We start from the raw sequence: 15,000 nt of genomic DNA on the forward strand, positions 1-15,000 counted from the left end.
AACAAACGGCAATAACACTCTGTATCATATTTTACAAAGCTTCAAAAGAACAATGTCCCGTTGAGTGAAATTCAGTAGCATTCTGTAAACATTAATTTAAGGAAATCAATAGGCTCTGTGAGCTAAAGCCATATTGCAAGATAAACTGGCTGGAGTGCTACTTTGTCAAACAGATTTTAGTTTTCTCGGCTAGATAAAGACGGTTTCAAAATGGGGTAACGTGTTGCAACCAAGGTTTGAAAACTATGTGGCCTTCAAACAGTCTGCTTGTTCCTACTACAAAGCTGGATAAACATACTTTAAAAATGATAAGATTGGGTCAGGATTGATTTTACTTTCAAATTTTATATAAAGTAGAATTCTTGGTGAATGTTTGTTTGGATTTTTTTGATCCTAATTATGAGCAGAAATAAACAAGTGCAGCACAGACAACTCAAGATGTCAGGCTGCCAGCAGAAGTAAAATTACCAAGAGGTGGCTTTCCCATTTTTTTTTTTTTTTTGCAATTGCAGGACTTCATGGATTTAAAAAATCTTTATTCATGTTGACCTGGTGGGCAACAAGTCGCCTTGCCAAATAGGAAAGCCAAAATCTCTCATGGACTTGGGATCAGAGGTCTTCAGCTGGTGAAGGCTGCTCACATTGCAGAGCGCAAGGTCATGGGGAAGGGAGGTAAACAGGCTGGGGTTGGGGGGAGAGGAGGAGGCCAGATCGCTCTTCGAGCTCTTCTAGGTGGATGGTCTGGGCAGTGACAGGAGAGGGGGGCTCCACAGGGAGCCTCCTAACCCCAGGAAAAGACATAAAGAGCATCCATTATGGCAAGTGGTGGAGAACCTCTCTGGGATGATGAGCAAGTCCGTGCTGGGGGAGCAGTCTCACCATGTGCAGCTCCAGGTCAGATGGCTTTGCAGTGTTTGTGCAGTGGTCTGGACCAGCACGGGTGCAGCAAAGGCAGAAGATGATTCAGGGGAAATATTTCTGCTAGAAGACCTTATGCAAAGAACAAACTAGATGTGCACATGCACCCTAAAGTCGGGGTGAGAACCTAACCTCAGCTGACAATGGGAATGAGATCCAGTGTAAAAGAAGAGCTTCGGGGCCACAGCACAACCTTCTGGAAGGAGATGCTTGATAAAGTCTATGTGTATCACCTATACATGGCCCTGAGTCCCTTACTCACAGGATGATGATTTAAGCCTGTGGGCTTTTGGGGCGAGCTGGCACCTAGACGTGTATTCCCATACTCACAGCCTGTCATGGAGGAATCCTACAGAGTGGTAGTCCCTTCCCAGCCTTTCCCTTCCCCTAAGGCACCAACGCTGGGGCCAAGCCAGAAGTAACGCAGCGAGGCACCTAGCTAGTTCTGAGGCCATTTTCCTGTGGCTTGTGGGGAGGCTGGTGACACTGGGACACTGGTGTCTTTCCCCACATGCATCCCACTGAGCCAGTGACCCCCCACTAAATGAAGAGCTAGAAGCAGCTCATTCTCACCTATCCCACTCACCTACCTATCCCCGGGGCCCTCTGCAGAGCAGGGACTTGCACAGTTTGCAGCTGCAGGCACCGATCTGCCACTGTTTTCCAGGCTAACCCTGCCCAGAGCTTCTCCTGCTCTCTCAAGGGCAGCGTGTGTGCAATACTGTGCTGGTGTCCTGGTGTCCTGGCCCCTCGCACGTTTACCCAGCCCTTCCCCTCCCCTCGCACGTCCACACGCTCTCCTTCCCCGAGCGCAGCGAGCTGCTGCGTGGGACCATCTTAGCGCTGCGAGTTGGTGTGGCAGCATATCAAGCAGGAGGCTTTGGCTTCTGCACAGAATTTGGAGGCAGGTTTTGGAGTAAGTTGCTACACTTTTTGGCGCGAAAGCCACGGCAGCATATGGCCCAATGTTCTCAGTTTAAGTCTGACACTTAACATTATTTAACAGTTTCTGTGTTAGGTGCTTTATAAGGTAAAGGAAATTAACAATTTTCAGCTAATTAGATCACTCAATTGGCTGAACATCCTGGACACCTCTTAGAAAAAAATAGGTTGGCTCAGGCGATGGAAAGGCTAATGCCTCTTCCATTATCACTTATGAGGAGAGGGAAATAGTTGGAAAGGATGCTTTTACTTTAAAAACACAAATGAAAAATACCTCAGCCGTTGGACACTTCCCTAAATACACTTTTCTCCCTGCCAACACCTTTCTAAAGACCAGGGCGCCAGTTTGCCCACTGCTACGTGTGCCCTAGTCCCCTCGACCACAACGGCAGCCCTCTTGTGCCACCACGGTCTGCGTTTATTGCCTTTAAGTTTTCTCTCACAGCTCTTGCTGTGCAAATCTGTTAAGAAACAGATTTCTGGGGAAGAGAAGAAGGTAGACAAGGAATTGGGTGGCTGCTCAGCATGGTCTGCTGTCCCGCTGCCAGCCCCAGGTGCCACTGAAAGGGGAGCTCACTGCTGTGGGACAGCACCAACACCGCAGTGCTGAGCCTGCTGTGGAGGAAGAAAAAAGCATTAGCCCGAGTCCATCTTGGAAAGAAAAATTGCGAAAACAACAGAGGTTTCTTCTTGCAGTTCCTGTTATACCAGAGCTTTTTCAGTCTTTGTAAAAAGCTGGAAAACACATGGCCCTCAAATGATTTAAGAATGCACTTTAAACCTGTTTGCCTGAAATGAAGCTGAGATGCCTTATCCCCCGTGTGGGGTTTGGGGCACTACTAATCTACTGCTGGCTTACTGTTATCTCCTCCGCCAAGCTCACAAAAGGAGGGAGAACGGGCACGGCTCTTACAAGGAAAAAAAAACTGACAGTGGGGCTGCTGAGATGTCTGATAGTATCAGGGAAGTGAAAGTGGTAGCGCAGTGAAAATGGATACTGCGCGATACATTAGATTTAATCACTTGCATTTCAATTAAGCTTTTCCACAAATAAAGCTTGGGAAGTACTTTGCAGGCTCCCCGGGCGGCTGGAGTGCCGTCAGCGCTGCCCACCCCGGCTGGAGGCAGGCAGGGAGCAGCACTTCCCAGCTCTACCAGCCGAGATCCCCGTCCCTGGCATGGACACATCATCCCACACCTGCCTCGTATGCATCCCTGCATGGCCAGCACCCCCGGAGGGTCTCTGCCCTGGCACTGCTGTGCCCATGGTTCAGGCACTGAGCCCACCCATCATGGAAACACACTGCCCACTGCAAACACAACGGCCTCGGCGTGCCAGCTTTTAAAGCACAAAACTTGGTGAGACCCAAGAGCTGAGCGGGCTGGAGTAAAAGTAAAAGACTTCCCATTTGACAATTTATTTAGACTTATTTGCACCTTGCAATTCGGTTCTCCCCTTTCCCCCTCCTCTAAAAATTATCGATATCATGTAACTGGGAAGATGATTATCAAGCTTCCCTTGCTGCCTTGCTGATGAATTAGAGCTGCAATGAGACGTAGAGGCTTCTAATGGAAACTCTGATTGCCCTTAACGCACTGCATCGCCAGTGGCACTGCTGCAGAGTGGAAAAATCACTAAGGCTCCCACAGCTTGTGGTAGCTGGGGGTTTAGTATGTGTTGGGGACTGTAAGGAAGGACCGCAGGAGGGGCCACTGTCACACCCAAGGTGTCTCATTCCAAACCTGGAGGAGAAATAAGACTCACACACCCTACAGTCTGACTGTAACTCAGCCCCACTGTGGGGAAATGCAATCTGCTGCAAGAGGCTGCCGACAACACCAAGCGGCACATGATGTGCCCTGCTGCCAAATTCTGGCAGGTACTGCGCACAAGCGCCCACAAAAAACCTGCCCAGGAAAGTAAGTACGAGGATGACCACCCAATGCTGGCTCTGCTGCGGGAACAGCTGAGAGGTTAGGGCATGGTCTCCTGGCCACCACAGCCCGGTGGGATGTGGTGCGTCACTTGGAAGGACCGGGAGGCACAGCCTGGTCTGTGAGGAGAGGAGGCATCGCTCCCCAGCAGGACATCCTCTGCTCTCAAGGTCTATTTCCATACCTAAGAGAGCAGGGCAGGCAGAAACTACTGGTTAGACAATGGGTACAGAGGTTTGCAGAGCTCGTAGTGCGTAGGGATTTTTTTTTTTAATTCAGTAGAATTTGGCCCTTTAGATGAAATATTAAGAAGCCCCAATTAAAGGCTTATATATCTAAAGTACACCTCATAATGCATGCATAAAAACATCATAGCAGTGAGTAAACATCTGTAATTGGTGTTGCTTACTCCTCTTCACTCTCCCCACCTCTCTGCACTGCAGTAACCTCCGTCGGCTGTGCCTGCCCCTGAAAAAAAAACCAGCAGTTTCCACAGTGCCCTTTCCGTGCTCGGTTTGTGTGTGCTGGGGCCAGGGGAGGCAGGGATGGGAAGCAGGTGGTGCTTAATCAGTCTGGCAGGGAAATGGCTGGTCACTGGGGTCCTTTTGGGGGTGGCATGAAGGTGGTAAGCGTGCCCTCTGGCAGCGGGAGACCTCCCTTCCTCTCTCCCATGGCAGAGGGTAGGGGCCGGGGAAGGAAATTGCGCATGGTTTGTGGGCGCGGGGTGCTGTAAATGAAGCAGCCCCACCAGCCCAGGCTCCCCCCCAGATTATCTCTGCCGAGCCCCTTCCCAGTGTAACCGTGCACGTCTGGATGGAGCCCGCTGTGATGGGATGAACTGCTCCAGTCGGAGCTGTGCGGCTGCAGGCATTCAGCTACCAGGTCCAGTGTGGGACCAGTGAGCCTTGTGAGGTCAGAAGACAAAGTCTTCAGCTGTAATGGACTGAGCTGCCTCTCGTTTCACTCCTCTTTAGCCCTTGTGGAAGGAAACGGTGCGGCTGCAGACGGCACTGGATGAGATAACCTCGAGGCTGGGCCCGATGGAGCCAGCCCTCTCCGCAATTGCATGAGATAAGCCACTTCGGCTTCTCCCTGAACACTGATACTTGGCAGTTAAAGGGCTTTTCTTTTCAGTGTTGATTTCCCCTCTCTCCTGTGGAAAAGTTTCTGAAGTTGTAGACTACTGCTTTAAATGCATTTATGCGTCTACATCATCGTTGTCCCCTAAGTCCCAATCAGTCCTGCAGCCTTTCTGCTGAGCAACAGAAATCGTGTCTCCCTGCTCTGCAGCTCCCTACATAGCCTTTCCATTGCATGCAGAAGCAACTTCCAGGCCGTACCATTGAGCACTTTTGGACTACTGTGTGGCCACAGCTTCCTCCGATGGCACATTTCCACCAGCACCTTGAAACCGTGCCCCCCAAGGGCAGTTCACGAGTCCCGCTGGTGGCACAGTGAAACGAGGCAGCACCAGGCTGTGCAACTTCCCCCTCTGCAGATAAGAAGGATGAACCTTGCCCCTTCCAGATCCACAGGGAGAAACCATCTCCAATATGTCGATTACCTTCATTCGGCCAGCCCTTCTGGCTGTCCCTCTCTCTCACCCAGCCACGCGCATACATCAGGAAGGCGCCAGGCTCTGTCTCTGCACTACAAAATTCAGCAACACGCCAGTCCTGCCATGGGCTCTACGCAACTATGGAGTGCCCCATGATGCTAAATACTCCCTCTCTCTTGGACTGAGTAGCGTTTTTTAACTGCAGTCCTTGCATTATTGTTGTCGCTTCAGTATGGTACTGAGACGTGGCTCCTTCAGCTCCCAGGTTCTCTCTCATGCAGGTGACGGGGACAGAGTCCCTGTGGACCTCTGTGATGTTCTGCTATTGCTTCCTCTCAGGCTCAGCATTTTGTTTTTACAGATTTAAGCATCTTTCAAAATAACATCTCCATTGCATTAGGCTGGAGATCACAAGGGGTTGTGACGCTGCTATACCTCTCCCCTGGTTTCCAAAGGCTATGGAAAATCTCTAATTCATGTTATGAGGACCCGACTCTTGTCCATTTTAAAACACCTTGAGGATACCGAGCAGTGCTCTGCTTGAAGGTGACCTACTCAAAGTCCTACAGGATGGGCAATCCTATCTGTATGACTTCTGTTAAAGTCAGTCACACAGCCCAGACCCTGCACTGCGAGACGGTACCGGCTGGGACCTCCTCTTTTGGCAAGAGCCCCTTACAAAAATAAAAACAACGCCCCCCTCTACCCCACAGCCATAAATGTGATGGCTCCGTGGCTCCAAATCTAGGTCTGCAATCAATTTTTCATTTTAAAATAAACAAATGAAACTTTTTTTTTTTCAATTAACATTTAACAAATATTCACACACTTGACTGTATAGTGATACAACAAAAGACAGCTCTTCAGCTGGCATGCATTAATTAGCTCCAGTGACTGCTGGAGTTGATTTACACCAAAAACTGAGAATCCAGCCCAGAATTTAGTTCAGTACCATGTAGAAAAAGTGTGGGGTGGGTGGGATTGGATGGCAAAATCTTAGGAAGCTAGCAGCTAGCCCACTATTTCAAATCTCTCTGGTATGATAGTTACATAGAAGAGCTTCGATAAAGTTTAGAAGATCAAACATTTTCCTCAGTTTTCACAGTACAAAATGTTCTATGCCCTTTAATGTGAAAAAAGGAGTGAGAACACACAGCTAATAAGAAATTTCAGTCAATCGGGTCTTACAAACTCTCTCCTCCTTCACTGGAAGGTGCTGCTTCTCCAGAAGTTCTGAATGAGAAATTTAGCTGTGTTGTCTAAAAGAAATAAAGTCTGGAAGAAGCATGTGCAACTTGCATGTTACCGCTGCCACAACTAATATTTACTAGATGGTAAGAGAAATCATTGGTTTTATATTTTTTTTCCTTCTTCCTTTTTTTTTTTTCCAAATGCCAAGTTTTAAAATATTCCCACTGACTGGAACTGCCTAACCTAACGAATTCTTTCTATGCAGGATGAATGAAAAAGGATTTAAGCTTGAGAGGGGTAAGACTTTACGCTAGTGAGGAATAACATGGGTTAAAATTCACCTTGCTTCTCACTCCTCATCCAGGATGGATTTTTGGAGAACCCAAATACGGACATCTGGAAATCAGTTTTGCACAGAAAAATATAAAACAGGGAAGAACTAGGAAGATGAATAAAGGCTCATCACAGACACAAAAGAACAGAGCAAAAAGAAGCTTGGATTTGGGTATTCTTGTCTGGCAAGGAGGCAGGCAGTAAGGCTAATGAAGCATTTGCGATATGGGACGTATGCCAGCGTAACAAAGAAGATGTGCATCAGCTCTGCAGATGTGCCAAAGCCCCCAGAGCAAAATAATGACATAATCACCATCAGTGTCACAGACCAGACTGTACACAAGGTGACATGGGAGAGAATAAATAAGAGTCTTTAGAGGCCTGCAGTACACACACGGGAAGGAATAGCCATTCCTCACAACTGCCACAAGAGAGTGGCGAGAGGTTGAGTATAATGTGTGCAGCTAGCAAAAGAAATCTTGAATTGTGCAAGGCTAGCGCACTATAAATTGGTGCTTTTCTCCATCTCCAGTTGACGTTTCAATTCCCACTACCCCTTGTTGAATGCAAAATGAAATGGCAGTAGAAGTCGGAACAGTTTGCCAAGTTGTGTTTTGTTTTGTTTTTGTTGTGTTTTTTTTTTTTTTTTGGAAAGGGGTTGTTTTGTTTGAGAAGAGGACGGGGCAATAAGGATGAGTACCAGTAAATAACTGTAAAAAAAAAAAAAGAGAGAGAGAGAGAGACAAAAAAACCTCACCCAAAGCAAAGCACGGCACACCACCGCTCCACGCACACAGAGGCGCACGCACAGAAACCCTGCACCATTCGGCTGGAACAATCCTAGGATTCCCCCAGAGCAAAATTAGAAACAAACAAGGACAGGTTTGGCTTTTTTTCGGGGGCTGCACTTTCTGGTTTACTGTTATCCGTGAACTAAACCAGGAAAAATCCCACTAAAATAATTTTCCACGCTGAAGGACAAGATTACTATTTTATTGATCAGTAATAAAACACCGCTTAGGGCAATTTAGTACTTAACATGTTATTTGCGGTGGGGAGTAATCTGAAAAGCTCTGAGTAGCCTTAAATCATTTCACAACAGCTCTTCCTGCGTAAAAGCACGCGCTTGCCTCAGTACGGCTGGGTGATTCGGTGGCGTGGGTTTTTTTTAACGGGACTTTTTGACGGATTTTTTAAAGGCAGCATCTGTCTACTGGAGCAGAGCAGCCCTGACAGTCATCCACGGGGCTGCCTGGGCGAACGGTGACAGAGGAGGAGGTTGGCTGAAGGCGCCACCAGGGCTCTGGCAGAAGGAACACTCAAGTACATAATTGTTCGCAGGATCAGGCCCTACAAGAGGAGCTCAGAAGAACAAAGCACTTGGCTTCACCAGTGTCCCTTTTCATTGCTTCTAATGAAAGATTCATAAGAATAACTTTAATTTTTTATGATCTTTTTTTGCATTACTGTATTAGCTGCATCTCCTTTGTACGTAATTTCTTCTTAAATACAGAAAACCTGTTTCCAAATGCCAGGCTTAATAACTTAATCAGTACAATAATTGATCTTGATTGTTGTGCAGTCCTTCTTAACATTAAGGAAGTGAGATGGAGCCCAGAAAATGTTTTATATGATTATCCCATTTCATTGCAAAGTGATGTATTTTTGTAGAATGCAGGTAAAGGTCCAGAGTGGAGTCCTTTCTTTTTTTTTTTTTAGATTAAAAAAAAAATTAATACCTCCCTAATTTGCTAGTTAAACTGTTCAGTGGAAGAATGATTGTATTTGTCTTTTTTGGCTTCGCCCAATTAATTGGAGCAGTAACATAACGATTGTTAATAAACAGCCCTAATTTGACTATACTTCTTGCATATCTACTAACCGTACCATATCTTTGTTCAGCATACCATCAGGGAAAACGGGGAAGCATGTATATAATTTCGTCCTGTGGTATATGAAGTTTAATAATTATGCCACAGAGGAATCTAAATTAATAGCAGAAGGCATAACAATATTAATAATCTGTTTAGCAAACTCCAGCTTCTTTGCACTTTGATGTTATGAGCAGAGACAGGAGGAACTGTGGCAGTTTTTTAAATTGGGTGAGTGTTTGTTTCTGTTACAGCTCACACCAGCGCTTTCTTTCATGCTTTTTCTAGTATGCATCCTTCTTCCCTCTAAGAAAAAAAAAAACAAACAAACCACAAAACCAAAACAACGGAAAGAAGCAAAAACACAGAGCAACTCAACAAACAAACCAATGCTTATTTGGTACGTTTCGATCAAAGTTGGCTGATCAAATCTTTCATTTATTTACCAAAGTTTCACGGCAGCCATTCTTCATAATTACAGCAGGGTTGCAATTTTTTTTTTCCATTGCATAAAGGAGAAGGGGTTCTGAGAAAGTTTTTAATTAGCTAAATAGGTCTGTGTAATCTAGATGAAATAAACACGCCCGTTTGAAAAGGTTGTTAGAAGTTTTGCAGCCATTTAATCCATAGATGGCTGAACACAATGATACCTTCCGCAGACAGCCACCGCCACCACCAGCAGCTGTTAGAAGAGAGCTTGCTCCCTGCTCCTATTGATAACCCTTTGTGGAATGAAGAAAAAGAGCTGAGGGAAGGAGAACTGAATGTCAGACAATAGACATCGCTACACACACTGTCTCTGAACTTTCCTCATCTCTGAAGGACAATTAATTATGAAGGCCTTTGGGGTAGGTCGAAGCAAGGGAAAACCTACTGCTGGCCCAGCACTCCAGCCGCTATCTCTGTGTTTGTTAAATGGTCCTGCCTGTTGGGGAACCAGAGTAGCAGCCACCAAAATAGCCAATAGATCATTTAGGAAAAAGAGAGCAAAAGATTTTTTTATGTGTGCCTGTCCTTGTATAATTCTATTCTCACTGTGAAATCATCCATACACAAAACACAAGGACAATTTTTTTTTTTTTTAGAAGAGCCACAGGGTAGGTTACAGTCAGAAACGGCCTCTCAGTGGTGTGTTAAAAAGGATGGTCTTTTCACCAAATCATTTCACAGAGGCAAAACAGACAAACACAAAGAGTTGAGACTTTTTCTCCTACATTAAATAGAGTAACTGATAAGGTCAGACATATGATACCTAAAGACATGAATCTGTGAACTCTTGAAGTCAAAGGACTTCTCTGTGCAAAGGAACAATCTTTCAAAGGAAATAGATCATAGAACTCCACTGAATCCCCTTTAAACTTTATGAAGCAGGAGGAGAAAAAGCTCTAAGTAGGGAAGCTTGACAGAAGAGCCTTGAACTATTTTCTGAAGGAAAGATGAGACCCTCCCTAGGCTGCCACAAAACATCTTTTTTTTTCTAAAGGCTCTTCTGAACTTTGATATGTGCCAAGACACCGCTATTGAAAGCTGTATAATTATGTGCTATAGCCACTGTAGAAAATGCTTTGTTCACCACAACAAAGAACAATAAGCAAAGTAAAGTGACATTACACTGTATCTTTTTCTTTAAGAATGTTGAGAAAGGTCACGGTACGTTATAACTAATAAAGCTGTTGAGTAAGGAAGTTTAAAGTTGATCTTGCTGTGCTTAAATGTAACCCAATGACAAAAAGGCAGAGGGAACTAAAATTGTAATGACATTAAAAAATAGATCATATATCAATGTGCCAACTTCATTATACAAACACCTTGAATCCAGAGGACACAAACATAAAAAACGAGCGTAGTCCTGCAACAGTATTCCTCCTGCGACTCCTCCCTAATAGCTTCCAACTACAATCTGCAGTTCCACCAACTGCAAAAACCGATTAACCAGCATTAATTGATACGTGCGATGCACAGCCCTTCTACTGAAAGCCGTGGATTTTGTTACTCGATTTACAAATCAGCTTCGACTCCTGTGCAGTTTTCAAGGAAAGCTTTGCTGTTTCACAAGAGCGCCTCTTCAAAATTAAAACAAAACAAAACAAAACAAAACAAAACAAAAGGAAAAAGGCCTGAGGGCATCAATTAAATTTCCCGAAAACAAGAAGATTTTTAAGTGACAAGGAAGTTCCATCTAGAAATACATGTTTTAGTTTCTCTTCAGAGGAATCGGGACAGTTATGTCTGCTATCCTCAAATTGCAAATTCAGCTTTATTCTCCTTGCAGCAGACTGCAAGAGAGAGGCCTTCCGACTTTTTCTTTAAGAATGCTGAGAACGATGTCGAAACACTACAACAATAAACCCCTTGAATGAGGAAGTCTACAGCTGAGGAAAAAAATGCGAGGAGTGTAATACTAAAATAAACAACTGTCCCATTAGCCTGTGCCCACTTCTGGTCCCGTTACAAGTGCGCAGATCGCCACTGCAGCTTGCAGAGAAAGAGCATGCAAGCTTTGAGATGGAAGTTAGCAAGTTATTGACTTGATTTTCAGTTCTCTGGAGACCACTTTACACTGCTTGAGTTGTGTAAAGGAGCATTAGGGTGGTTATAAATTCTCCCTTACAGTGCCTTCATATTGCAAAAACATGCGTACGTGGCCTCGGTTTAAATAAGAATCAGGTTCAAAGGCTTTAATTCTCCTTCTGATGAACCCTAATTCAGTTTGAGATGAATCCTGCAGGAAGGACACGGGTTCCTAAAATAGGCACATGAGTGGCCGGAATTTTCAATAATTTAGGTTGTCTTGATTTTTGGATGCAGTAATGGGCACACGTCATTGTCAGGGAATGGACCATCGAGGACCTCCTGACAAAGTGGCTCTCAATGACACATCTCCAGTTGAGCATCTCAAAATGGACCTGGCCTAAACCCATCATCACTTCTGAAAATTTTGGCAGCCAGCGTTCCTCTCAAGGGCCCATGGGCCACTTATGTGACTGGGTTATTACTTGGACTTCATAGGTGGTGTTACTTGAATTGCTTTACATAATCCCATTGATGGTTACGGGACGAGCTCAGAGCTCTTTAGATAACCATTCTGCTAAGACTTGAGCACAACCAGCCTCGGCTAGGTTTTTCCTCACCACTATGGTCCTCCCCTGCCAAAAGCAGAGCCAACTTCCTAAAAATGGTTTTCACCTTGGTGCGTGCACGTGGGCTACATGCAGGAGCGTGGTGAGCGTATGCTGGGGGCAGGAGGGAGGGCGTCAAGGGAAATGCCTTGCATGGGGGGACTGAGCCTGGGATTTCAGCGCTGGGGCTGGGTTGTTAAATGTGTACAAGGAAAAGGACCATGCGGAGAGATATTAATGCACGGAGGATGATGGTAACTACAAAAAAATGCAGGGAAAAAGGCTGATGGAGGAACGGAGCCAAAGCAAGACTAAAATCCAGGTACTACCCTCAGGCCGATTTCTTTGGGTTGTTTTAAGTAAATAAATTGAAAAGTAAAAGTAACCATATTTTTATTTTATCTGGCAGCATGGTGTCCCCCTCACTTGAAACCATCCTGTCACAGTTACAACTGTGAGCTCTGATGCTCTCTTTTAGGACAGATTTTGAAAGAGAGTTACAAAATGATTTGGGATTATTTTTTCTTTTCACACATGGCAACAATACCTGACTTTCGTTACTGCAGCTGGCATTCAAAAAGTCTATGGCAACACCACAGATGAGACTGATATCAAGTGGCACTGCAAGCTGTCCTCTCTTTCTGACCAACTTCATTCAGCACTTGTGCTGGGACACTGACATTTGTGGCTTTCATTCACCAGGACAAGCCACCTTCTCCCTCCTTGGCAGAACTGCCCCGGAACAGAGAAGCATCTTCATTTTTTGTTAGAAAAAAAAAAAAGAGGAGCTTTTTTTTTCTCTTCTTCCTCCTTTCAAGACTCTCTTTCAAATTGTTCTGTGCAGCTATGCTCAGCACAAGTTTCTCCAGCGAACCCCACAGCAGGAGAGAGAAGTGTGGAAGCTGCCACACACACGTCCACACACGTGTGCACACAAAACACGGGCAGAGCTGTGCGGCGTGGGAGGAGGCGTTGTATCTCTCTCTGGCTCACAGCCACAAGGGTACAATGGCAAGGCTAAAAACGATAGGGCATGTGGTTTGTTAAACATCTTATTTGACTTTGCTAAAAGCTGTCAGTTCCACTGCACCGGGAGAGAAACGCAGTATCACAGATTCCTGAGCAAATCAATGCCACAGCTTGATACAGACCAAACGCACGTTTTAGCTTTATCATTTTTTTTTCCTAACAGTCAATTTAGGAATATTAAAGTATATGCACGAATTTCACCCAAGAAGAAATAATGGTGGAGGGTTTTAGGAAGGAGTAGTGAATGTGATTTAAGAGGAACAGCATATCAGACTAATCAGAAGATCAGCAACGCATCATTGAAGTATGGAAAGAAGGAACTTTGATGACGCTAAATATGGCAAATGCTCAGTTTGCTAAATCCCTTTGGATCCAATTTCAACATTACAGTAGTTGTCATTTTTGCCTTGCAGCTTGTGGGGGAGGGACTGAGCATTTATCGGAAAAGTTACATAGGCTACACTAAAAACTGCACTGTGCAGCTTAATGATCTTGTAACTGCTGGGTCTTCAGAGCAAAACCAAGATTTGAACTTCTGGGAAATTCTCATTATACGAGATAACACACGAGAGGTTGCGTGAAAGGATCTGCAAATCACCGCCGTTTATAACATGCCAGAAGGCCTTTTCCTCCACGACAGGGGGAAAAGCAAGGGGCTCCCGTTGCCGAGAGGAGGAGACAGCCACCAGTGGCAGCGCTAAACACAAGATTCCTATTTTCTTATCTGCCTGAAAACACCTATATGCTCCCCACGTTTCTTCACGGAAGTAATCCGTTGACATCAACATTGCAACTAACATTTTGAAAAGCAGACATTAGTGCCTAAAATCATAAAGGACCGAGAATTTTGGAGCACAAAGATCATTTCAGCCTAGGCTCTCCAAAAAGGATAAAAGTTGCAATGACAAGAAGAAACCCAACCTTGAGGGAATTTAACCACACTTTGACAGAAGAGAAGTTAGTAACACCTGCCCCTTTGTGTGTTTCCCTTTCTTTTCCTGTGCTTCCCTGTCACATCTTGGCATCCACACAGCCTGAGCCCCTGGGGGGCCTGGGGGTGCTGGGTAAAAGTCTGGGTATTGTCAGCTGTAACGAATGGCAGAGTCCCCGGGGAGCATCCCCTGTGCCCCTTGCTTCACCCGTCCCATCCATGCAACCTCTCTCCTAGGAAACACTGAGCTGAGCGAGCCCTTGCTAAGAGAGTTTTTTAAATTACCTGAACTTAAGTGCTGTGAAAACGAGCACCAATAAAAATCCCCCAGAAGGATTTAGGTGGGAAACCACCCACCTTATGCTGACAAATGTCACTTCTGCTACAGGATTGGGCTCAAAATGCAATTTGCCACTGAGTGACGGGTGCAGACAAAAATCATAATAAAACGAGCACCACTACAACCTTCCCACTGCTCTTGACCAAGAGCTGGGATTCCTTGAGCCTCCCCTCACACGTTCAAGTGCATGGTCGCCTCTGAGGACCTGCACCCTGCACAGTGCCCATGGTAGCGCCCAGGGCTGGTAAACAGGAGACTTCATCAAAGCCACCAACCCGCTTTGAGAGAAAACAGTATGTTTACCTCGAGTGATCATTTTATCCTGCAGCTTGACGAAGCAAGAGCATTTCAGCTCTGGAAGTCGCATGAGGAAAACAGGGAAAGGCACATGCACGTGGCCATGGACCTAGGCAGCCTGCTCTGGGTGTCCCTGTGTCAGCAGGGGTTGGAGCAGGCGGCCTCTGGAGGTCCCTGCCAGCCTCACCCAGCCTGTGAAGGGTTTGATGGCGCAGTTAGGGAGCTTTGGAAGAGCCTTGAGGTGCCTGCTCTTGCTACAGTCCCTCCAGACACAAACTTCAAGAAAACTAAGAAACTTATCCAAAAAGTTAAACCTTTCATCCCTTGTCAAGTCCTAGCAAGGCTTAAATCTCCAACGACCACAGTAGCGTGGCTGGGAGACACGGAGCACCCTTCCTACCGCAGGAAGGTACCACCACCGCCTTGAGCGCTGCCTGCCCCACGGCATGACCCACGCAAGCAGAAATGAAGATGGGTGCCTACCTCAAAATCATTCGCTTTATTGTAGTGCATGTTCAGGGCCCTGTACAGCTCAC

General features: G+C 45.7%; 1 protein-coding gene across 1 annotated transcript in view; it reads right to left on the bottom strand.

Moving 5' to 3' along the window:
- The window catches only part of PROX1 (prospero homeobox 1), a 43,905-nt gene that overhangs the window by 8,112 nt on the left and 20,793 nt on the right, over positions 1-15,000 (bottom strand). Inside the window, 1 exon segment of the mRNA XM_035558675.2 lies at positions 14,948-15,000. This exon segment is cut by the window's right edge and continues 88 nt beyond it. Coding sequence (XP_035414568.1) covers positions 14,948-15,000 — 53 coding nt within the window.

The sequence above is a fragment of the Cygnus atratus genome, chromosome 3 (assembly GCF_013377495.2).
Source record: "Cygnus atratus isolate AKBS03 ecotype Queensland, Australia chromosome 3, CAtr_DNAZoo_HiC_assembly, whole genome shotgun sequence".
Lineage (NCBI taxonomy): Eukaryota > Metazoa > Chordata > Aves > Anseriformes > Anatidae > Cygnus > Cygnus atratus.